Here is a 25,103-nt window from a genome sequence, read left to right on the forward strand (position 1 = left end):
CTCCGCTCCATCTTTGCTCGCTGGGGCACTCCTCAGGTGGACCTCTTTGCAGCTCCTCACAACCATCAGCTGCCCCAGTTCTGCTCCAGACTCTTCTCCCCTCATCGTCTGACCCCGGATGCATTCCTGCTCGACTGGACGGATCGGTTCCTCTATGCCTTTCCTCCACTACCTCTGATGTTGCGGACGTTATCCAAACTCCGCAGGGACAGAGCCACCATGATTCTCATCGCTCCTCGGTGGCCTCGCCAACACTGGTTCTCCCTCCTGCTCCAGCTCAGCTCCAGGGAGCCCATTCCTCTTCCTGTGTTTCCTACTCTACTTACGCAGCAGCATCAGTCTCTACTACATCCCAATCTGTCCTCACTCCACCTGACAGCTTGGTTTCTCTCGGGCTGACCTCTCCAGAGAATCTGTCTCAGCCTGTCCGTCGTATTTTGGATGCCTCCAGGAAACCGGCCACCCTCCAATGTTACCATCAGAAGTGGACCCGGTTCTCCTCGTGGTGTCTACTACATCATCACGATCCCACCTCATTGGCGGTGGAAACTGTACTGGACTATTTGCTCTCTCTCTCTCCGACGCGGGCCTCAAGTCCACATCCATCAGAGTCCACCTCAGTGCCATCACTGCGTTTCATGAGCCTATCCTCGGAAAACCTCTCACGGCTCACCCACTGGTTTCCCGGTTCATGAGAGGCCTCTTCAATGTCAAACCACCTCTGAAGCCTCCTCCAGTCATCTGGGACCTCAATGTGGTTTTATCTGCCCTCATGAAGCCTCCTTTTGAGCCTCTTGCATCAATTTTGCTCAAATTTCTTACCTGGAAGGTGCTTTTCCTCATTGCCATCACCTGTGCCAGGAGGGTTAGTGAGCTGCATGCACTGGTCGCCGATCCACCTTTCACTGTTTTTCACCATGACAAGGTGGTTCTGCGTACCCATCCTAAATTCCTTCCCAAGGTGGTCTCGGCTTTTCACCTCAACCAGTCCATTGTGTTGCCTGTCTTTTTCCCTAAGCCCCATTCGCATCCTGGGGAACAGACGTTGCACACGCTGGACTGTAAGCGTGTCCTTGACCGTACCAGGGCTCAGCGCTCGTCTCCTCAGCTCTTTTTGTCCTTCGACCCTAACTGTCTAGGTCGCCCTGTCTCTAAACGGACGCTTTCCAACTGGCTTGCTGCCTGCATTGCGTTCTGTTATGCTCGGGCCGGTCTCTCACTGGAAGGTGCTGTCACGGCCCACAGGGTCAGAGCTATGGCAGCTTCTGTAGCTTTCCTCCGTTCCACGCCCATCGAGGAAATCTGCAAGGCTGCCACTTGGTCCTCAGTTCACACGTTCACTACTCACTACTGTCTGGATACCTTCTCCAGATGGGATGGACACTTCGGCCAATCTGTGTTACATAATTTATTTTCCTAATGGCCAACCATCCCTCCTCCCTCTCTGTTAGCTTGGAGGTCACCCATGCGTTAAGAATATGCTGCCTGCTTGTCCTGGGATAAAGCACAGTTACTTACCGTAACAGGTGTTATCCAGGGACAGCAGGCAGATATTCTTATGTCCCACCCTCCTCCCCGGGTTGGCTTCTTAGCTGGCTTATGCATTGTAACTCTGGTCTCTGTTGTTCCTTCAAAGACCAGCATCCCCCTGTCATATCCTATGCATCCTGTGTCTTATCCCCGAAAGCGCTCCCCACATCTCCCTCTACCCCCTTTTTTAACCCCTTCCCCATCCTAGTGGATCTTATGTCCTGTACCCCTCTTCTCCTGCCTTCTAGTCCTCCTACCTATCCAAAACTATGTTTAATCTTCTCCGCTCTTCCCTACCCTTGTCGTAATCGCCCTTCCGTTTATCTGTTGTTGTTTTTCCATCTCTTCCATCCAACTTGGTCCTTTTATGAACTGTCAGGAGCCTGCTGCTGTGATGCATTGCTCACATTTTAAGCTTTCCAGGGATGAATTTTCCCTGAATGGGCTCTGGAGCTGGTGCTAAGCTGACAATTCTGCATGTGGCAGGCTGGATGTTGCTAAATGGTTACAAATCTTGAACCGGGAATTTCTTGGACATCCGATTTCTCTTTTCACTGATTTTTTTTTTTTGCCCAGGAAAGATACCACTAGTAGGATACCTCCTGAGGTTTTTTTTTCTGCAGAGTCAACTGCATTTCTCTGTGACGGAAACACATTTGTGTAGAAAGCTCATTGGGAGAGAATGGCTTACGCTATCTTTTTTTCCCTTCTCAGGTGAGCAGGCAAAGGTCGATGTGCTGCCACAGAAGCCCTGTGTGCAGGCCCTCCTAGAAGGAACACTCCTGGACTGCTGCTCTGGAATCATGTTTACAGTGAGCATAAGCCAGCCGTCTCTGCTGAGGCTCCTTCAGAACAGTACAGAGGATTCTCAGAGGCTGGCTGCTCTGCACTGCCTACTTTTGTACTTTGAGGATGTGACGTATTCAGAGGCACAGGTAAGTATCCTTTTCATATTAGTTCATGTTAGTGGCGTAGTAAGGGGGGGTGAGGATCCGCCCCGCATGCCATCTCCTTCTCCGTCCCCATCCCCACTTCGCTTCCCTTCCCCTGTTCCTCTATAACGTTCCTGGCGCGAGCAGCAACCCCCGATCTGCTGTCACGCCTGCGTCGACGCTTCTTCTGACTTCACTTCCTGGACCTGCGCCTATGAAGTGACGTCTGAGGGAGAGGCCCACACCGGTGAGACAGCAGGTCGGGGGTTGCTATTTGTGCCAGGAGCGTTACTGAAGAATGGGGTAAGGGGATCGGCATGTGCAGAAGCGGGGGGGGAGGGGGGAGGGGAAGGAGCCATGTAGGGGCAGGGGAGGGCACCACCGCCCAGGCGCCTCTCACCTTCATTACGCCACTGAGCTATTAACAAAACAATAGTGCTGCATAGCTTTGAAAATTGGGACAAAGCCCACTGGTAAAAAAAACAACAACGAACCAGCGTACTTTGTTCAAAATGTTCAGCTTGAAAATTACCCCCTATATGTTGTAAGCTCAGTATTTTGACAATGCCAGTAAACATGAAGGAAACTTCATCTCTTTCAAGGAAGTAGTACAGTTAATTTGTTTGAAAAAGTTTCTATTCATTTCATTAGAGCAGTTATACACCGATGACTGTACACTACAGTTGGAGGGTAATTTTCAATAACCATAACAACTTGATTACTTTATACCTGTGTACCTTCAAGCCAGTTTTCAAGGGGAAAATCTTGTTGTCTTAAGTGCCCCCTGAGGCATCTTTAACCTGCATATTTTGAGGAATATGCGGGTGTAAGTTGTGGAAAGCAGTTGCTGGAATTTCAAAATGAAATCCCTATGCTTGCTTTCTCAGGCTTTCCTTGGACCCATTCCCAGTGCAGTCCTTGTTTCCACAATCGCGGACAAAAGCCTTTTGCGGTATTTTCCGACCGCCTCTTCCTGGTACTAAAGTCAGGCTGCACCAATCGGGAGCTGCTTTGACACGCCAGATGGTGTGTCAAAGCGGCTCCTGATTGGTGTAGCCTGACTTTGGTTCCTGGAAGAGGCGGTCGGAAAAGACTAAGAATGATCCCGCACCCGCCGACATCCCAGCTGCCCTCTTCTGCTTCTGATCCGCACCTAAGCCACATTTACGGTTTATCAAAATTCATGAGTGTTCTCGGAACGGAACCCCTACGAATTTCGGAGGAGTACTGTATTTTGAAGGAGATTTTTCCTGTGAATAAACATCTGTTTATTCTTGGAAATATCTCTTAAAACTGTATTGCTTCTGTGCATTGTTCCTTAATAAACATTTTTTTTTTAAACTGCACCTGTATTTCTAGTTTGCCAATGGTTTTTATAACCTTTGCCTGGGAAGGAATAGGAAATACAAACCAGATGCCCTTTTTCTGATTTTTATTCTAGTGAGAACGGGTCCAAAGTCTGTGGGTGCTTTTTACTCATGTGTTTGCACTTATACTATAGAAAAGGCACACACATATCTATCTTTTCAGAATCGCCTTAGAAATTTACCTGCAGAGATTTTCACGTTTTCTTTTTTTTTACAAATGCATTTTCTGATGAGACCAATATGCATAGTTTTAACAATAAAAAAAATTATGCATGTCATTGGCTCCCCTGACCTCTCCCAGGAAATTCTTTAAACTATCTGTATTCTGGCATATGTGTGCTTTTACCCATATAGAAAGTGGGAAGTTTTCAGACAGGAAGCCTTTTGAAAAATGCCCTTTCTATTGTTTCTGAAATTTAGGGCTAGCCCTCTGGCCTGGGCTTTAGCATAATGTGCACCAACATAGGGAATTTGAGTTCTGATCCAATCTCCATTATTCTTAGGCTTTTGGGAGAGAGACCATCATTCCTACAGTGGCGGCCTCTGCTGGTTAACAATGGGCACTGAGGATGTACTTAAGGCCAAAGAGGGTTCCGATAGATATCAACATAACATCCGGATTGGGAGGAAGAGAAAGAAACAGATAATAGATGGAAAAAAAATGCATGAAGTTTTTTTTTTTAAACTTTTTTTTTTTTTTTTTAAGGTAATTCAGTGGATCTCCGACAGGGTATCAACATGTGCCACATTTGACCCGATTCAGGAGTTTTTAGTTGGTAGGTTATTTTTAGCATTCCATTGTAAGATGTCAGAAAGCTGATCTTAGGTTGGAAGAAGACCTGGGATCCATTGGGTCCAACCTGAAAGTTTACCAGTGTTTTTTCTATGTGGGTATACATTTCTCAAAAATTATTTAAAGACAATCGACAGCTGGTGAAAGTGGCGGCCTGAATCTCGCATTGCACTTTTTATCCCAGGACAAGCAGGCAGCATATTCTTAACGTATGGGTGACGTCACCGACGGAGCCCCGGTACGGACACTTTTAACTAGAAAGCTCTAGTTGGCCGTACCGCGCATGCGCGGGTGCCTTCCCGCTCGACGGAGGAGAGCGTGGTCTCTTCGTTTCCGCGGAGCGAAGAAGACGCATGTGCTTTCAACGACTGTTGAAAAGCTAGTTTCTGCCTTCCCGCTCGCGTAATTTTTCATTTTTCTTCTAATTTTTCCTTTCAGATTCCCTATTTTTACTTTAAAAAAAAAAAAAAAAAAAACTCGTCCAGTTTTCTTTATTTTTTCAGGCCGGCCCCGGCGGGGCCTGTTGCCACCATACAGGCCTCCGGATTCGATTTTGCGGAGGCCGTGTTTCCCTTCATGCCCCCTCAACCGGGCTTTAAGAAGTGCCAGCGGTGTGCACGCCCGATCTCTCTCACCGACCCGCACAATTGGTGCCTGCAGTGCCTGGGTCCAGAGCATCGGGCTGACACTTGCACCCGCTGTGCTACGCTTAAAAATCACACATTAAAAAACAGGCAGATCCAGCAAAATATTTTATTCGGTACCGGATCTGCCATGGAATCTGCTGCGATGTCGACGGCACCACAAAAGTCGGCACCCACGACGTCGACACCACCAGACCCTTCTTCGGGGTCGTTGGGCCCAGGTAAGCCGGCTAAGAAGCCTTCCACTTCCCTTGAGCGCCCTCCTGCCACGGTTGCGACACCGGCCCTCCCGGCACCGCACCGACCCCGCAAACGCTCCGCTCCGATATCGGTGAGTGCCTCATCTTCGGCCTCCTCATCGTCGGAGCGTAGAGCGGCACCTATGGTACCGAAGAAGAAAAAAGCGGTACCGGTGCCCCCCCTGGATGACCGCATCGCGGCCATACTCCAAAACCAGTTACAGGAGCAGCTCCAGCAACAACTCCAACAACTGTTGCCGGCGTTGCTGGCACCGCACCTTCCGGTACGGGACCGGTCCGAGCCTCGCACTGTCCCATCGGTGTCGACCCCCTCGGTTCCGATTAATACCTCCATGCCGGTGCTCTTGGCTGAAACACCTACAGTGCATACCCATGCTGCTGCCGACCCTTCCCGGTCCCAGGAACGACATCGGTCTTCCTCTCCCGGTACCGCCTCAGTGCGCTCAGGCAAATCTCTCTCAAAGACCCCCCATGCTAAGCCTTCCACACCGATGTCCAAACGTGCACACCCTGACGTTAGAGACCCAGACTTGTGGGAAGACTCCCCGCACGGTACCGAAGAGGACGCTTCGTCAACCGACGAAGAACCCTCCATGACCGATACCGCCTCAAAACCAGAACAATCCTCTTTTTCTAAATTCCTTAGGGAGATGGCAGCAGCTCTTTCCATCCCCTTAGAGTCCGACTCTAAAAAGCCTCAGGCTTTCCTCGATGCCCTAGACTTTGAGCAACCTCCCAAGGAATTTCTAAAGTTGCCCGTCCACGACATCTTACGGGAAACTTTCTATAAAAACTGGGAGACTCCCCTCACTGTTCCCGGGGCCCCTCGCAAATTGGATAGCTTGTACCGGGTTATTCCAATCCCAGGGTTTGACAAACCTCAATTGCCCCACGAATCCCTCCTGGTGGAATCTACTTTGAAAAAATCTCAGGGTTCCAGTGTATATGCCTCCACCCCTCCTGGCAGAGAGGGAAAAACTATGGATAAATTTGGTAAGCGCCTTTTCCAAAATGCCATGCTAGCCAATAGAGCCAACAACTACACCTTCCACTTCTCCTTCTATATGAAGCATCTGGTGCAACAGCTCTCCTCCTTACAGAAATATCTTCATGAACGTAAGGTCCCTCTCTTCCAGCAACAAATTTCCAGCCTCCTCCAACTCAGGAAATTCATGGTTCGCTCCATCTACGACTCGTTTGAGCTGACCTCCCGCGCATCTGCCATGGCGGTGGCTATGCGCCGTTTGGCATGGCTGAGAGTCTCTGACCTAGACATTAACCACCAGGACCGCCTGGCTAACGCACCTTGTCTGGGTGATGAACTCTTAGGAGAATCCCTGGACTCGACCACCCAGAAGCTCTCAGCACACGAGACCAGGTGGGACACTCTGATCAAACCTAAAAAGAAGACTCCACCTGCTCGCCCCTACAGGCAACAGTCTTCTTACCAATGCAGGTTCTCGGCCAGACCTCTCAACCCGCCTCCACAACAGTCTCGCCATCCTCGCCACCAGCATCAGCCTCAGGCTCGCCCACAGACTCATCCTGCCAAGCCTCTCCCTTCATCAAAACCGTCTCAACCCTTTTGACTCCTTTCTCCAGAGCATAGCCAGTCTCCCACCTTCATTGCCGCTTCCCCAGCTGATCGGAGGACGCCTTCAACTCTTCCTCAGCCGTTGGGAGGTCATCACATCAGACCAATGGGTCCTCAACATCATTCGCCACGGCTACTCTCTCATCTTCCAGACTCTTCCACCAGACCATCCTCCAGTAGAGTCTGCTTCTCACTCCTCCCAAACCCCCCTCCTCCTGAGGGAGGTCCAATCCCTCCTTCTCCTCAATGCCATCGAAGAGGTACCTCCGGACCAAAGGGGTCAGGGATTCTACTCCCGCTACTTCCTGGTTCCCAAAAAAACAGGAGACCTTCGTCCCATCCTCGATCTCAGGGACCTCAACAAGTGTCTGGTCAAAGAGAAGTTCAGAATGCTCTCCCTGGCCACGCTTTACCCTCTTCTCTCTCACCACGACTGGCTATGCTCCCTAGACCTCAAGGAGGCCTACACTCACATCCCAATCCATCCGACTTCACGTCGCTATCTCCGGTTTCAGATACAGCACCATCACTATCAGTACAAGGTGCTACCCTTTGGCCTCGCCTCATCACCCAGAGTGTTCACCAAATGCCTTATTGTGGTGGCGGCCTTCCTCAGGTCTCACGACCTTCAGGTGTTCCCCTACTTGGACGATTGGCTGGTGAAAGCACCTACGTCTCCACTTGTGCTACAAGCCACTCAACACACCATCTCGTTCCTCCATCTCCTGGGTTTCGAGATCAACTACCCCAAGTCGCATCTGCTTCCCACACAGCGACTTCAGTTCATTGGAGCAGTCCTCGACACCACTCTAATGAGGGCATTTCTCCCCTCCGACCGCCATCGAACTCTGCTCCACCTCTGCCGTCAGGTGCTCCTTCATCACTCCATTCTAGCTCGGCAGTTGATGATCCTCCTGGGCCACATGGCCTCGACGGTCCATGTACTTCCTCTGGCGCGACTCCACCTCAGGACATCTCAGTGGACTCTAGCCAACCAATGGTCACAGGCCACCGATCCTCTTTCTCATCCCATCTCTGTGACATCGTCTCTTCAGCAATCTCTTCAATGGTGGTTGAACTCCTCCAATCTTTCCAGGGGTCTACTCTTTCATCTACCCCCTCACTCCATGATCATAACCACAGATGCCTCCCCTTATGCGTGGGGAGCTCACCTAGGAGATCTTCGCACCCAGGGACTCTGGACCCCTCAGGAGCGTCAACATCACATCAATTTCCTGGAACTCAGAGCCATGTTCTATGCTCTCAAAGCCTTCCAGCACCTTCTCTACCCTCAGGTCCTTCTCCTGTGCACAGACAACCAGGTCGCCATGTACTAAATAAACAAGCAAGGCGGCACCGGATCTCCCCTCCTCTGTCAGGAGGCCATCCGCATCTGGACCTGGGCCACGGCCCACAGTCTCTTCCTCAAGGCTGTCTATATCCAGAGCGAACAGAACTCCCTGGCCGACAATCTCAGCCACATCCTTCAACCTCACGAGTGGACTCTGGATCCTCCCACGCTCCGCTCCATCTTTGCTCGCTGGGGCACTCCGCAAGTGGACCTCTTTGCAGCTCCTCACAACCATCAGCTGCCCCAGTTCTGTTCCATACTCTTCTCTCCTCACTGTCTGGCCCCGGATGCATTCCTGCTCGACTGGACGGATCGGTTCCTCTATGCCTTTCCTCCACTACCTCTGATGTTGGGGACATTATCCAAACTCCGCAGGGACAGAGCCACCATGATTCTCATCGCTCCTCGGTGGCCTCGCCAACACTGGTTCTCCCTCCTGCTTCAGCTCAGCTCCAGGGAGCCCATTCCTCTTCCTGTATTTCCTACTCTACTTACAAAGCAGCATCAGTCTCTACTACATCCCAATCTGTCCTCGCTCCACCTGACAGCTTGGTTTCTCTCGGGCTGACCTCTCCAGAGAATCTGTCTCAGCCTGTCCGTCGTATTTTGGATGCCTCCAGGAAACCGGCCACCCTCCAATGTTACCATCAGAAGTGGACCCGGTTCTCCTCTTGGTGTCTACTTCATCATCACGATCCCACCTCATTGGCGGTGGAAACTGTACTGGACTATTTGCTTTCTCTCTCCGATGCTGGCCTCAAGTCTACCTCAATCAGAGTCCACCTCAGTTCCATCACTGCGTTTCATGAGCCTATCCTCGGAAAACCTCTCACAGCTCATCCCCTGGTTTCCCGGTTCATGAGAGGCCTCTTCAATGTCAAACCACCTCTGAAGCCTCCTCCAGTCGTCTGGGATCTGAATGTGGTTCTCTCAGCCCTCATGAAACCTCCATTTGAGCCTCTTGCCACAACTTCACTAAAACTTCTTACATGGAAGGTGCTTTTCCTCATTGCCATCACCTCTGCCAGGAGGGTTAGTGAGCTGCATGCACTGGTTGCTGACCCACCTTTCACGGTTTTTCACCATGACAAGGTGGTTCTGCGTACCCATCCTAAATTTCTTCCCAAGGTGGTCTCGGACTTCCACCTCAACCAGTCCATTGTATTGCCTGTCTTTTTCCCTAAACCCCACTCTCATCCTGGGGAACAGGCGTTACACACGCTGGACTGTAAGCGTGTCCTGGCATACTACCTTGACCGTACCAGAGCTCACCGCACGTCACCTCAGCTCTTTCTGTCCTTCGACCCTAACCGTTTATGTCGTCCTGTCTCTAAATGAACGCTTTCCAACTGGCTTGCTGCCTGCATTGCGTTCTGTTATGCTCGGGCTGGTCTCTCACTGGAAGGTGCTGTCACGGCCCACAGGGTCAGAGCTATGGCTGCTTCTGTGGCTTTCCTCCGCTCCACGCCCATCGAGGAGATCTGCAAAGCTGCCACTTGGTCCTCAGTTCACACATTCACTACTCACTACTGTCTGGATGCCTTTTCCAGACGGGATGGGCACTTCGGCCAATCTGTGTTACATAATTTATTTTCCTAATGGCCAACCATCCCTCCTCCCTCTCTGTTAGCTTGGAGGTCACCCATACGTTAAGAATATGCTGCCTGCTTGTCCTGGGATAAAGCACAGTTACTTACCGTAACAGGTGTTATCCAGGGACAGCAGGCAGATATTCTTACAACCCACCCACCTCCCCGGGTTGGCTTCTTAGCTGGCTTATCTTAACTGGGGACCACGCTCTCCTCCGTCGAGCGGGAAGGCACCCGCGCATGTGCGGTGCGGCCAACTAGAACTTTCTAGTTAAAAGTGTCCGTACCGGGGCTCCGTCGGTGACGTCACCCATACGTTAAGAATATCTGCCTGCTGTCCCTGGATAACACCTGTTACGGTAAGTAACTGTGCTTTCCCTCACATTAACTATTATATTCTGTTGTGCCCTGTTATGTTAAAATAGGCCAGTGTATCACAAACTGTGTGCCGCGGTGAGATGCAGGGTGTGCCACGAGATGCTGGCGAGGAGAAGAGGCGCTGGTGCCGGCTGACTGCCTACAAAACGTGCCTCTCGCCTCAAGATGCCACGTCTTGTTTGCAGTTAGCTGGCACCCGTGCCTCTTCTCTTCACCAGTGCCCCTCCTCGGTGCCTCATTGATGTCTGCGCATTTCTGGGTGCCCTCCAGCCACGGGTTGGAGTTTACTGTGCCGCCGAGTAAAAAGGTTTGCGGGACACTGAAATAGGCTGACTAAATCACAGTATGGGTAGAACCTTTTAATATCTGGATATTATCCTAAGCTCTCCATGCTGAGTGATGTTACGAGGCGGGGGGTTAATGACATGCGCTGTTGTAAGCAGGGCTGTGGAGTCGGTAGATAAATGTTCCGACTCAGACTCCGACTCCAGGTACCCGAAATTTCCTCCGACTCAGACTCCACAGCACTGGTTAATTTTCAGATCGTTAAAATGGAATGTCAAGTTGAGAGAAATGAGCATTTTCGACACCACCTTCTTTTTGCTTTTAATCAAGGTTCTAAGGCCGCAGAATAGAGAATGACACGGTGACGGTTTACCCGCGGCCACCGCATTTAAGCCGCGGGTCACCGCCGAAAACGGGGAAGAAAACTAGCAGTCGCTGCGGTGACGGGGACAAGGCCATTCACCGACCGCGGAAACGGTGAACAGGTTTGTCCCCGCGGGCCAATGTACCCCCTTCTAGGAACCGCTATTTACCTGTGTTTCACCGTGCTCCTCATTTGTCAGATCAACCCTTCCTGCCAATCGCAGCAGAAGGGTACCCAACCCCTCCTGCCGGTCCTCCCAATGGCCTCCCCTAAGATCGCCGGCAGGAGGGTACCCAACCCCTCCTGCTGGACCCCCCCCCAACGAACCCTCCCACCCCGGAACCCCCTTAGTCTTACTTTCCAAGTTGGACCGGACAGCTCCTCACTCGTCTGGCCAGCAGGCCTGCCTCCGTCCAAATGAGGCGGGCCCGCCCCTCCCCTCCCCTGCCTAACCCACAGGATCCTAGGGCCTGATTGGCCCAAGCACCTAAGGCCCCTCCTATAGCGGGAGTGGCTTTAGGTGCCTAGACCAATCAGGCCCTAGGATCCTGTGGGTTGGGCAGGGTAGGGGCGGGCCCGCCTCATTTGGACGGAGGCAAGCCTGCTGGCCATACGTGTGAGGAGCCGTCCGGTCCAACTTGGAAAGTAAGACTAAGGGGGTTCCGGGGTGGGAGGGTTCGTTGGGGGGGGTCCAGCAGGAGGGGTTGGGTACCCTCCTGCCGGCGATCTTAGGGGAGGCCATTGGGAGGACCGGCAGGAGGGGTTGGGTACCCTTCTGCTGCGATTGTCGGGAGGGCCGTTGGGGGGGGTCTACAGGAGGGGTTGGGTGCCCTCCTGCCGTGATCGCTGGGGGGAGGGGAGACTTGCAGCCGTAGCCGCGGTCACTATGCTAATCACGGCAGGGAGATCTTTGCCGCGATTAGGTACAGCGGCCGCGTCTAATTACCATATAGGCTAACATTGTAAGCATTTAAAGTACATGTCGTGTTTGTTTTTGCATTGCTAGCCCCAGGGGTGGTGGAAGATTAGTGATTGAAAAACTGTATGAAAAATAACTATTTTAAATTTAGTGATCAAAATGTGTCAGTTTTGAGAATTTATATTAATTAATTTTTTCTCTGCGTGTTTTGTTTTTGTATAGTTATTAACTAATATTTAACTAAGTTTTAAAGTTTTAAAGAATGTTTCCTTTATACGTAAATAAAGAAAAGTGAATGGGATTGCAGTGGCGGTGACGGGGCGGTGAATGGGGTGGCAGTGGCGGTGACGGGGCGGTGAAGAGGATGGTGAGACGGTGACGGGGATGGTGAGACGGGGACGGGGCGGTGACGGGGACCAATTTTTTCACCGTGTCATTCTCTACCGCAGAAGCTGCTAGCAACATTTGTGCTGTGTATATAGTGGGTGCTATAGCTGAAAGAATCGCTCGTGATTGGTATGCCAAGTTCAAAAATGGAGTCGGTAGATAAATATTCCGACTCCTCAGTTTTTTGTACTTCTGACTCCGACTCCAGGTACCCGAAATTTCCTCCGACTCCTCGACTCTGACTCTGACTCCACAGCCTTGGTTGTAAGGCATCATTACTGCTTTGGTGTTTCTCTGCTGCCTGCGAGTCAGAAACAGACCTGTATTATGTGGATAGAGGAGATCTGCAAATTATAAAATTAACGACGCATCCATTTGAGTGTCAGTTTCTATTGTGTTAAAACACTTTTTTTTATCTGTCCAGGCACACAGATGGAAAAAAAGATTTAATGCCTCCTTAAGGGGACTTTCCAAATAGACTCAAAATGTGCAAGAACACTGAAAATAGAATCTGTTCTGTAGGAGACCAAATCACATTGTGTACCTTTGAGAAAGTGATGGGGAAAAAAAATCAATGACAAGATTTTAAATAGATCTGGAGTATTATATAATTTATATGTGTATATATATCCATGCTTCACTGTTCCCTCTAAGCTGAGCAGGAGTCCTCTAACTAAGGTTCTGCCAGTTTGGGGGGGTGGGTGCTGTTCACGATCACCTTTTCAGTAGTAAGGGGCAGACAAACTCTGCAGGACTCCACAGAACCTGACTGTGCCTAAAGATTTGAAAACACAATATTGAAGCACTGCCCCCTGTTGGCAGCAATGCAGTTGGAGGACTCCTGCTCAGCTTACAGGGAACAGGCATGCTTCTGTCCCATTTATTCTTCTTTTTAATCACATTTCAGCTTCCTTGTATAGAAGAATAATTCCAGAGAATAGTAACCTAAGCAAGCTTTTACCTCATACATCTGTACCTTGCTGGAATGTGGTAAGGCATTCTTAATTTCCGATTTTCTAAAAGCAATTTCAGGCTTTGCAGTGCTATCAAATCCCCTCTGCTTGTAGCATGTTTTAAAATCATATAGTGCAAGAATATCAAAGTTAGTGCAGTGGACTTTTACCCAGGGTCACAAGGAGCTGCAGAGAGAATGGAACCCAGTTCCCAAGGATCAGTCACTTGACCCTTCATTGCCCTAGGTACAAAAAAACAGATTGTGAGCCCAATAGGAACAGAGAAATTACCTGCATATAATGTAGACAGTGCTGCATATACTAGTAGCACTATCAAAGTGATTAGTAGTGGGGCGTGTAAGGTGCAGTGGTTACAGCTACAGCCTCAGCACCCTGAGGTTATGGATTCAAATCCCACATTGCTCCTTGTGACCCTGGGCAAGTCAATTAATCCCCCACCGGGACAGACAAGGAAAAATGCTTTGAGTACCTGAATGTAAACCACTTATAAATACTAAAAATAAATAAAATAATAAATAGTAGTATCTAACAGGAAGAGACGGTAGCCTGCCTGTGCTGAAATGGCCAGACTTTTTCCTGGCAAACCATGCAAGGATAGCTGCCCAGCATTTCTCACCTGCACAAGCTGGTTCTATTGTTGCATAGTGTATTATATTTAAATGCATAAATTCCACGCTGAGGGGGAAAGTTACAAAGCTGCAGAAGAATATAGTATTTTTATTGCAGATGGGTTTATCGTAGGAGTCATTAACCTGCAGTAATAGTACTTCAAGATAGTGACTCCCATGGCAAAGGAATAATGCAACTTATGATCAGCCTATCTGAAGTAATCTTTGGTGGCCCAGGGGTCCCAGAGCTGGAGCGAACCTCAGTCGCTCCTTCCCCTCTGAGCATTAAGTTCAAAATGGTGCCTGTGACCTCCTAGTTTCGTGGTACTGCTGCTAGGGGGTAAAGCTGCCATATAAAGGAAGGAAAAGGCTGCATGCACTCAAACAGGAAAAAAAAAACATCAGCTTCGAGCTGGCAGCATTTTCCCTGGAATAATAAAGCTTGCAAAGTTCTATACAAATTGCTTGTTTGATTTCTGTAATAATGAGGTGTTTTGTATACTTTTGCATGCGTTATATTTCATTATTTGTGGCTCACAGTACAAATTGATGTGTTGAGGCAAAATAATACATGATTTTGTCTTTTACCATATGTTGACAGCAAATTCCTTACATTATTCCCTTTGTCATTGTTTATAACCACCTCCCTAAATAGAGCAGTGGTCTCAAACTCAAACCCTTTGCAGGGCCACATTTTGGATTTGTAGGTACTTGGAGGGCCTCAGAAAAAAATAAGAACATAAGAACATAAGCAGTGCCTCTGCCGGGTCAGACCACAGGTCCATCCTGCCCAGCAGTCCGCTCCCGCGGCGGCCCAAACAGGTCACGACCTGTCTGTATCACCAGAAGGGGCTCCCTTGCCACCTTGGTTTCTCATTTAAGTCCTGTCTTCCTATCGAAGTCCTAACCCTCCGGTCTTGCACATGCATGACCTGGTTTGGTTTCTATACTCATTACCTGATTAGCTTTCTATACTTGTGTTACATCCCAGCTCCTCCCTCAGTATCCCATGATCCCTTTATCCTTCAGGAATCCGTCCAATCCTTGTTTGAATCCCTGTACCATACTCTGCCTGATCACTTCCTCTGGTAGCGCATTCCAAGTGTCCACGACCCTTTGGGTGAAAAAAAACTTCCTTGCGTTTGTTTTGAATCTATCTCCCTTCAGTTTCTCCGAATGCCCCCTCGTACCTGTTGTCCCCTTCAGTCTGAAGAATCTGTCCCTATCCACCCTCTCTATGCCCCTCATGATCTTGAAGGTCTCTATCATATCTCCCCTGAGCCTCCTCTTTTCCAGAGAGAAGAGCCCCAGCCTATCCAACCTCTCGGCGTATGGGCAGTGTTCCAGCCCTTTTACCATTTTCGTTGCTCTCCTCTGGACTCTCTCAAGTACCGCCATGTCTTATTAAAGAAATGACAATTTTGCATGAGGTAAAACTCTTTACAGTTTACAAATCTTTCCTTTTGGCTAAGTCATAATAATAATATTGTAATTTATAGCTAAAGAGACATTTGATCAAGAAACTTTTATTTTACTTTTGTGTTTATGATAAACAGACCGAGGGCCTCACAATAGTACCTGGCGGGCCACGAGTTTAAGACCACTCCTATAGGCTAAGGCTCTTTACACCTGCATTGTGATGTCGTAGAACTTTATGGTTATGGAAACATAGTATCCAAAAAATCAAGAAAAGGATGCCCAAAATAAATCACAAAAAATTGCACCCTCCAAAATACAGGACAAAAAAGTCACCTTTCTTTACAAAAAGGGAGAAAAGACCTCAGTGTCTAATAGGGGCTCTTTAAGCTTCCCATATAGACAGGCTAGTTTTAAACAGAATTTAATCCTAGCAGACACATCCTTGGTCAGAAAAACTCCCAATTAGTAAGTGAACCTCTATTCTAATTTTCTAATAGTTTTATATATTTTCTTATAGTTTTATATATTTTTTTAAACTTTTCTTCAAACAACAATTGTCAAAAATAGAAGTCACTTATCTGAGCACTTCGATATTCAGGTGTAGTCCTGGAGTAAAGCAAGCAGGAAAAACTGCTCTATGGAAAAAAGCTATCAGTCAAAACATTCTTCCAAAATATCCAAAAGGGGCCCCTGTTTCGCAACAAAATGCTTCGTCAGGGATTTGCTGTAAAACATGAAAGACACATTGTAGAAAGTTTTCAAAGAACTTGAGAAAACAAGCAGAAAAAGGATAGCTATACCCACAGCGATCACACACCCGCTTCCACTCCTGTCATAAAAATGGCCCCTCAGCGTTCTCCTTAAATAGGCACCTCCCAGTGACACCACGTCAAAGTGTGATGACATCATCTTTATGCAAATCATGCAAAAAACGTGGTGACATCATATTACTGCAATTCTTATTGTTCTCATTGCAGACTATCAAAACCAGGCTTTCCAATCCACTATAAGAAAATATATAAAACTATTAGAAAATTAGAATAGAGGTTCACTTACTAATTGGGAGTTTTTCTGACCAAGGATGTGTCTGCTAGGATTAAATTCTGTTTAAAACTAGCCTGTCTATATGGGAAGCTTAAAGAGCCCCTATAAGACACTGAGGTCTTTTCTCCCTTTTTGTAAAGAAAGGTGACTTTTTTGTCCTGTATTTTGGAGGGTGCAATTTTTTATGGAAACATAGTAACATGATGGCAGATAAAGGCCAAATGGCCTATCAACAGCATCCACTATCTCCTCCTCTCCCTATTGGCTAAGGCTCTTAACATTTGCATCTCCTCTTCCTATAGGCCAGTGGTCTCTAACTCAAACCCTTTGCAGGGCCACATTTTGGATTTGTAGGTACTTGGAGGGCCTCAGAAAAAAAATAATTAATGTCTTATTAAAGAAATGACAATTTTGCATGAGGTAAAACTCTTTTATAGTTTGTAAATCTTTCCTTTTGGCTAAGTCTTAATAACAATATCGTCATTTATAGCTAAAGAGACATATGATCAAGAAACTGTTTTATTTTACTTTTGTGATTATGATAAATATACTGAGGGCCTCAAAATAGTACCTGGCGGGCCACAAGTTTGAGACCACTGAAATAGAGGGACACACTGTTCTCCTGAAAATAAATTTCTTTAGTAGGTTTTTAAAAAAGTTTTTATATCATCAGAAGTAGCGAAAGCATATATAACTAACCAAAATGGAGTGGAAGAATGGCCTAGTGGTTAGAGCATCTGCCTCAGCACCCTGAGGTTGTGAGTTTGAGTCCCACTTCAGCTCCTTGTGACTCTGGGCAAGTCACTTAACACTTCAATGTCCAGTGTAAACCACACAGAAAAAGTAGTATATCAAGTCCCATCTCCTCACGTTTCACAGTAACAGTGTATGCTTGTGTACGTGTATCAATATAGTCATATAGGTCAGGATTCAAGGAGTTCTGTCATCTTTGAATTTTTACCAGGCCTGAGTTCTTAAATTTAAGCGCTTTGAAAAGTAGTCAGGGCTAGAGGTGTGTTTGGGAGATGGAGAGTCTTTCAGAGCCACCAAGCCAATTTTATAAGCCTTTTAAGTAGGAGGTAGAATGTACAGGTTAGGAGGTAGAAAATGTACAAGGAGCTAAAGCTATGGAAAAAAAATAAGTGTTTTTGGCAATATGTTCATTGGGAACTGTTTTACAAAAGTACATACATGGCAAAGTAGTAACATCACATAAGAACATAAGAAATGCCTCCGCTGGGTCAGACCTGAGGTCCATTGTGCCCAGCAGTCCGCTCATGCGGCGGCCCAACAGGTCCAGGATCTGTGCAGTAATTCTCTATCTATACCCTTCTATCCCCTTTTCCAGCAGGAAATTGTCCAATCCTTTCTTAAACCCCAGTACCGTACTCTGCCCTACCACGTCCTCTGGAAGCACATTCCAGGTGTCCACCACACGTTGGGTAAAAAAGAACTTCCTAGCATTCGTTTTGAATCTGTCCCCTTTTAACTTTTCCAAATGCCCTCTTGTTCTTTTATTGTTCGAAAGTTTGAACAATCTGTCCCTCTCCACTTTCTCTATGCCCTTCATGATCTTGTAAGTCTCTATCATATCCCCTCTAAGTCTCCTCTTCTCCAGGAAAAAGAGACCCAGTTTTTCCAATCTCTCAGTGTATGAAAGGTTTTCCATCCCTTTTATCAGACGTGTCGCTCTCCTCTGCACCCTCTTGACCCCTCTTGACTCCTCTGCACCCTATATCCTTCTTAAGGTACGGCGACCAATATTGGACGCAGTATTCCAGGTGTGGGCACACCATCGCCTGATACAACGGCGGGATAACTTCTTTTGTTCTGGTTGTAATACCCTTCTTAATTATACCTAGCATTCTATTCGCTCTCTTGGCGGCCGCTGCGCACTGTGCCTTTGGCTTCATTGTCATGTCCACCATTACCCCCAAGTCCCTTTCTTTGGTACTCTCATTCAATAACATCCCTCCCATCGTATAGTTATATCTCAGGTTCCTGATACCCACATGCAATACTTTACATTTCTCATGTTTAAGCTGTGGATTTTGCAATCTACTTATGTAAGTGCAAGATTTCACAGCACTGGGTGTCCCAAGGGAGCCACTTAGGAGCTGAGCTATAAATTTGGTTTTCTGAGATTATTTTAGCACCATTGACTCCCTCGGTCTTTGCTCCAAAGCCCCATTACAAATGAGCCACTAGTGGACATGTGTCTCGGAGCAGTTTTTGGAAGTACTGTATATGCGAATTGCCATTGCAAAACAGGAAATACTCATACATGTATCCTTTCCAGAACATGCCCCTTCAGACTTGTGAATCCCATGCATGTACGTAAATATGGAAAATGACTTTTCTAAAATCACTGCTCACACGTGTATGATCAACATGGTGAATCGGGATGGGTTGCAGTTGTGTCGGGGAGTAGAGCAAGGGGATTCTGTCAATCTTTGCATCTACCCCTTCAAACTGACACTTGGATGTGCCTTGGGGCAGGTGTAAAAGCTGACTTGGCTTATTTTTTATTCTAGATGTGGCTTCCCATTGTAAAACCATCTCTGCATTGGGTGGGTAATACACTGGCAAATCCTGGCTTTCTTAAATGAATGTTTGCATTGATGGCCTTAGGCCTTGATAAACCATATATATTAGGACTTCAGGTTTACCAAGGCCTAAGGCCATCAATGCAAACATTCAGTTTTTACACCTACCCCAAGGCACATCCAAGTGTCAGTTTGAAGGGGTAGATGCAAAGACTGATAGAATCCCCTTGCTCTACTCCCTGACACGATTGCAGCCCATCCCGATTCACCTTAACATCTCCCAGACACAAATACAGCACTCTTCAATGACTCCCTGGACCCTATCAGATGGCTTTTTAGCACTTAAGTGAGCTGTGAAGGATATTGTGAAGTGTTCTTTGTATTGCTGCCAATGAAGAGAGTGACTGCTTTTTCCTACCTGCCCTTTTTTTTTTTAAATTTACATGTGCATAATGGCTACCAAAAGCTGTCAACTAGAGAATGACATGGTGACAAAATTCATCACCGTTCCCGTCCCCGCGGGAAATAATCCCATGTCATTTTCTAGTGTCTATTTCAACCTCAGTCCTTCTACACCAGCATTCTTCAAAGCAAAGCTTGTGGCCATTCATACTCTGATTCTTACGTGAGCCAAGGATAATGAAGCCATTGTGACATCACTGATGTGATTGGCTCTTAGGCACTGGTGGAATGAGGCATTATGACATCACAATATCTGCTCTGGATACCAGAGGCTGTCATTCTGTAGTGTCTATCTCAACCTCAGTCCTTCTACACCGGCATTCTTCAAAGCAAAGCTTGCGGGTCAGTGGTTGTGGCCATTCATACTCTGATTCTTCCCTCTCTCCTTAAAGAATGACATGAAGATGGTTTCCCACAGTTATCTGCGGGGACGGGAACGGTGATGAATTTTGTCACCGTGTCATTCTCTACTGTCAACTACCATTCCTGTGGTGACTTAAACCAGTCGGGTTTCAAGATTACTACAGTGAATGTGTAGAAGATAAATTTGCATACATTGAGGTCCAGTACATGCAGACTTGCCTTGTGCTTATTTAGTAATCTGGAAAACCCAAATGGCTAGGTGTGCGTTCAGGAGAGGGTGGAGAAGTGCTTCTCCAGAGAACAGGAAGAATTTGACCTGAAATGGACCCCAGTATTAGAGACAATCAAAATAGGGTATCAAGACATCGGGGGGGGGGGGGGGGGAGGGGAAATAGAGCTGTGTTACATAATACCTGAGAGATTTAAGTGTGTGTGGGGGAGAAGAGAACACCTTTTTAATCCTGCTGTGGAGCCTCTGTCCTGAGGTCAGACAGATCCAGAGGTTCTCGAAATTATTTGGCTCTGTGGAACCTTCAATCGATTAGCAGTGTGCTGATTTGTGCCGGACTGCTCTCTAATTTCTGTCTTATTTCTCTAGGGAATTCCTGGCATTTCATGCATCACAGATATTATTGCACTGCCTGTTTTCAAAGTAAGTCTCAGCAAATATCTTACCTCTCTTATAGCCATGTATGCATGCCTTTACTGGATTACATCTGGCAGAATGGAACACGAAGCTTTCAAAGTTGCTGGCGTTTACTTTATTCCACTTTGCTGAATCATCATATCTTGACTGGCGTTACGAGCTTAACATTATAACAATGCTTCTAATTCAAAATGTGGGACAGAGTTAAAAACAGCACAACCCCCCCCTGCAAATTAAGTTTGACAATGAAAAGGCTTGGCAGAGGAGGGTGAAACAGGCCTCGGAAAGGGGTGAGGGGGGGGAGGAGCCATAGTGTCGTGGCATCCACAAAAATCCTAGGCACCTCAAGATTTCCCCACTTTCATCCCTAGTTGCTAACTCTGCCCCGGACCTGAAAGTGGTATTAGAAAAGGGCAGGTCTGGCAGCCACGAGGATGAACAGAGAGGTCCCGCAATGGCTTTTATCTTTTGTTTTGCTAACGCTTCTGACGTTAGTCTGCAGAAACAGCAGCAGCAGTGCTTGGGGTGTCGGGTGAGAGGGGGGTAGACTGGATATAGGAGGGGAGAGGAGGCAGACTGGATAGAAGGGGGAAATAGGGACAGACATGATGGATGACCTGGGGGGGGAAATGCTGGGTGGAACAGGAGTGAGGATAGACTGGATGTAAAGAGGAGGAGAGAGGGGGCAGATGCTGGATAGTGGGGGTGAGGGAGAGAGAGAAGGTGCCTGCTGGTTGGTGGGAGGGAAGGGGAGAGGAGGCACCCATTGGATGGAAGGAACTAGAAAGAAGGGAGATGCTGCCTGGAAGAGGGAGATAAAGAGAGAGGGGCAGATGCTGGTTGGAAGGGAGACCTGGCTGAATATCTAACACTATACTTTTTGGTTCATCATTTTTTGAAAACTCGGAGGCCATTTTTCAAAAGCTCAGAAAAAGGTGAAAATGTGTATGTACACCCTATGTATGAATCTATGCATTTTAGAAAATAACTGTACATTGCAACTATGCCCCTGGGAATGGGATTCCTGAATGCAGATTGTGTAAACATAGGCCCACATTTTCCATGCATTTGCTTCTGTCCTTTTGGTCCATTCTCTGCCCCCTTTTCCAAAGCATGGAGGCATTGGCAGTAGTAGGGGTTAGCACAGATGTCAATGTGCTTTCACAGACCCTTTACACGGGTTTCCAATTTAACAGGAGGATGGGGCAAAACATTACATTACATTAGGGATTTCTATTCCGCCATTACCTTGCAGTTCAAGGCGGATTACAAAAGGTTAATTTAAATAAAAAACAGAGTTACAATGATTAGCTAGAGAGGTAAGTTGTAGATCTTTTAAACCTGCGAACATTCATGGACTCACCAGCCCCATGACATCACAGTGGAGGTTGAGAGTGAGGGGAACAGCTATCTTTCTGTGTCTCCACCCACTGATAATGCAACCCCCCCCCCATTGTGTCTGATAATGTGACTCCGTTGTGTGCCTTGTTAACAGAAATGTTCTGAATGTTCTCTTTTCTTTCGAGCAGCCAATAGTGTTATATGTTCTTTTGACAGGAGAAAAATATAGAAGGTTTCTGGGAAAGCTTGTACTCTGGCTTAGAGTATGTGAAGTATGCTGAGTCATGCTTTCACTTTAAGACTCTCCAAAGAGACTGGTGCAAATTAATTTCTGATCTGGTAAGAGAAATATCTGCTCGTTGTTTTAGCTTTCTAGTTTTTCTGCTGCTTTTCTCCTGCTTTGATTTCTGTGTGGTGAATATTCCCTCAAAAAGTATAAAGAAGAAAAACGGGTAGGGAAAAATAACGATCCTGTCTGAAATAAATAGCAAACAAAAATCTGATTTCTGTAGGGAGAAATACATCTTCACCCACTAAGCTTCAGTGTTAAGATATCAGCAAAGCAAATCCTATATAATAAAACTCTAAGCGCGCATGCGCACTTAGGGTTTCGTGTTCCCTGACGCTGTGGTGTGTGATCCGTGGCCGGATTCTATTTTAGAACGCAGTGGCAGGGAACACTCTGGAGCTTACCTCCCCCCCCTCACTCACTGCGAAAGAAACCGCTGTCGCCACCGCCGTTCCTTCTGCTCCCCTCTTTGGAGTGTGCAGTGCAGACCAACAGGGTTCCTGGGCAGCTGAATGCAGTCTCCGGGGGGCAGCATTGGGGGGCACTAAGGACATAGGAAGGAGGCACTGAGGGCACTAAAGACATAAGATGGGACACTAAGGACATAGGAAGGGGGTCACAGAGTCAAGCAGGCATGGCACAACAGAGAAATACAGGCAGGCAGGGAGCCAGGGAGAGACACAGACAGAAAGAACGACAGACAGCGTACACGGAGAGAGACAAAGAAAAAAAAAAAGATAGACAGACATCTACTCTAGCACCTGTTAATGTAACGGGCTTAAACACTAGTGATTATATAATCTGGTTTGAAAAGGGATTGGGCATAGGCTATTTAATGTAAGTCTTGGATATATTGGGGCTCATTTTCAAAGCACTTAGAGATATAAAATATCATAGAAACCTATGATACTTTGTGTTTCTAATTGCTTTGAAAACAAACCTTTCTCTTCTATATTCAATGTATAAAAACTGCCTGTAAAGATTTGCTTTGTTTATATCTGTGATTTGTGTCCATTCAAACAAATTTTTACAGGTTTGGTAGATCTACATATGTATACATTTGACCATACAGCTAAGTGCATTTTTAATTTAAGTTAATGTGATATGTACTAAAAAAGTAAAGTATTGGTCCAATGACGAATTGATACATGAAGCCTTAGACAATGAGAGTCATTCGAGTCTAAGGTGGAGTCGCTGAAGACCGGGGTGAGACTTATAAAAGTGCGGAATGTAACGGGTATACTATAAATAACTTCATCTCCAGTAAGTGATTTTGGAATGATCCTCATAAAAGTATTAAAATAAAGATTGAAGTGCTATTGGATAATTTAATTACATTTTGCCAAGGACATACTATATCACAGATAGCATTTGCAGCATTACAAGTTGTTTGAGCTTTAATCCAAAGACGACATCCTGAAGATGTAAAAATCCATACTCAACTTTCTATCGTAAATTCACACCATTGGCAATTGGGAAAATGGACTGATAAGGAGTGAAGGTGTTGATAAAAGAATTTTACTACATTAAAATTTTTTTTTTTTAGGTATTTATATACCACCTATCAAGTTTCAAGTTTTATTATTTTTAATATACCGACCATCGATAAGTATCTAGCCGGTTTACAATGCTAAAATAAAATAAAAGATTAAAATAATACTTGTAGGAGATGGAAGAGTGAACATTAAGAGACATTTTACAAAGACAAACATGAAAGTGGGGGTAAACGGAAAAGGGGGGTAGATAATTACATTGTTTGAAAAAAAAAAAAAAAATTGAGTTAAAAAGAAAAGGAGGGGAGAAGGGATGTAACATTACGGATTGGGTTGCTTCTTAAAAGCAGTTGGCAGACTTATGAGAATGAGAAGTTTAGGAGCTGTGGAATGCATCTTGAAATAAGAACATTTTAAGAATAGTTTAGTCTTAAATTTGTCAAGAAGATTTTCGTGGCGGAGTTGGGATGGCAAGGCATTCCATAAAGTTGGGGCGACTACGGAGAAGTTAGTTTTCCTGGTGTAATAGAATTCTTTGATGGAGGGGACAGATAGTAGGTTCTAATCAGCTGATCTGAGAGTTCGGGAAGGGCAGAGAGGGATGATGAGTTTATCCAGAAAGGGTGGATAACGAGAGAGTTTGATTTTAAAGACTAGCATGAGTGTTTTATAAGTAATACGGTGTGTGATAGGTAACCAGTGGGCTTCTTTTCAAAAGAGGAGTAACATGATCATATTTCCCTACCTTATGAATAAGTTTTATTGCTGTATTTTGGATGAGCTGTAGACACCGTAATTATTTTTGGGGAATTCCGTTATAAAGAGAATTACAGTAATCAAGATGAGAAATGACCAATGAATGAACAAGGGTTGTGATAGCTTTAGTTTCGAGGATAGAAGTTAGAGAACGGATAAGCCGGAGTTTGAAGAAGCAGGTTTTTACAACAGAGCTGATCTGGTTGTGAAAGGTTAAATCTTTGTCTATGATTACTCCAAACAGTTTTATTTTTGATTCCATTTTTACTGGACAAGATTTCATGAGGATTTTTCCTTTTATTATTTTGTTATTCTTAATCGGGAAAAGTATACCACAGGATTTATTGATGTTGAGAGAGAGTTTGCTTATGTGAAGCCAATCACTGATTTTGTCCAGATTGGTGTTAATTTCTTGTATTTCGTGTATGTTTGAGGAATCAACAGGGTGAAGTAGTTGAATGTCATCTGCATATGCGAAAATCGTAAAGCCGATAGACTGAGCTAGCGTGAGAAGAGGAGCAATAAAGATATTATACTCTAATATAAACTGAGATTTTTGGGTCACAAAAATGGTGGTCTCTGTTTATATTTGAGCCATCACCTGACCACTTGGTACATCTGTCCTCTTCCTGCTGAACTACAGCTGCTATCCACAATACATGCACCCTCCCTGGAGCCGCTATCCACATACATGCCCCCATCCCCCCTAGTCACTGATCCTTCTATACCTGTTGGTGCCACCGCTGCATATTCACTAACCTTCATGCAC

At 46.4% G+C, this 25,103-nt stretch overlaps 1 protein-coding gene across 4 annotated transcripts in view; it reads left to right on the forward strand.

Moving 5' to 3' along the window:
- GSAP (gamma-secretase activating protein) overlaps window positions 1-25,103 on the forward strand; it is a 114,262-nt gene that overhangs the window by 65,916 nt on the left and 23,243 nt on the right. For all 4 annotated transcript variants that reach the window (XM_033958261.1, XM_033958259.1, XM_033958258.1 and 1 more), the window contains exons 16-20: window positions 2,245-2,465; window positions 4,536-4,605; window positions 13,301-13,383; window positions 20,408-20,461; window positions 22,013-22,135. In XM_033958261.1, coding sequence (XP_033814152.1) covers window positions 2,245-2,465; window positions 4,536-4,605; window positions 13,301-13,383; window positions 20,408-20,461; window positions 22,013-22,135 — 551 coding nt within the window. The remainder of the gene's footprint in view (window positions 1-2,244; window positions 2,466-4,535; window positions 4,606-13,300; window positions 13,384-20,407; window positions 20,462-22,012; window positions 22,136-25,103) is intronic.

The sequence above is a fragment of the Geotrypetes seraphini genome, chromosome 9 (assembly GCF_902459505.1).
Source record: "Geotrypetes seraphini chromosome 9, aGeoSer1.1, whole genome shotgun sequence".
Lineage (NCBI taxonomy): Eukaryota > Metazoa > Chordata > Amphibia > Gymnophiona > Dermophiidae > Geotrypetes > Geotrypetes seraphini.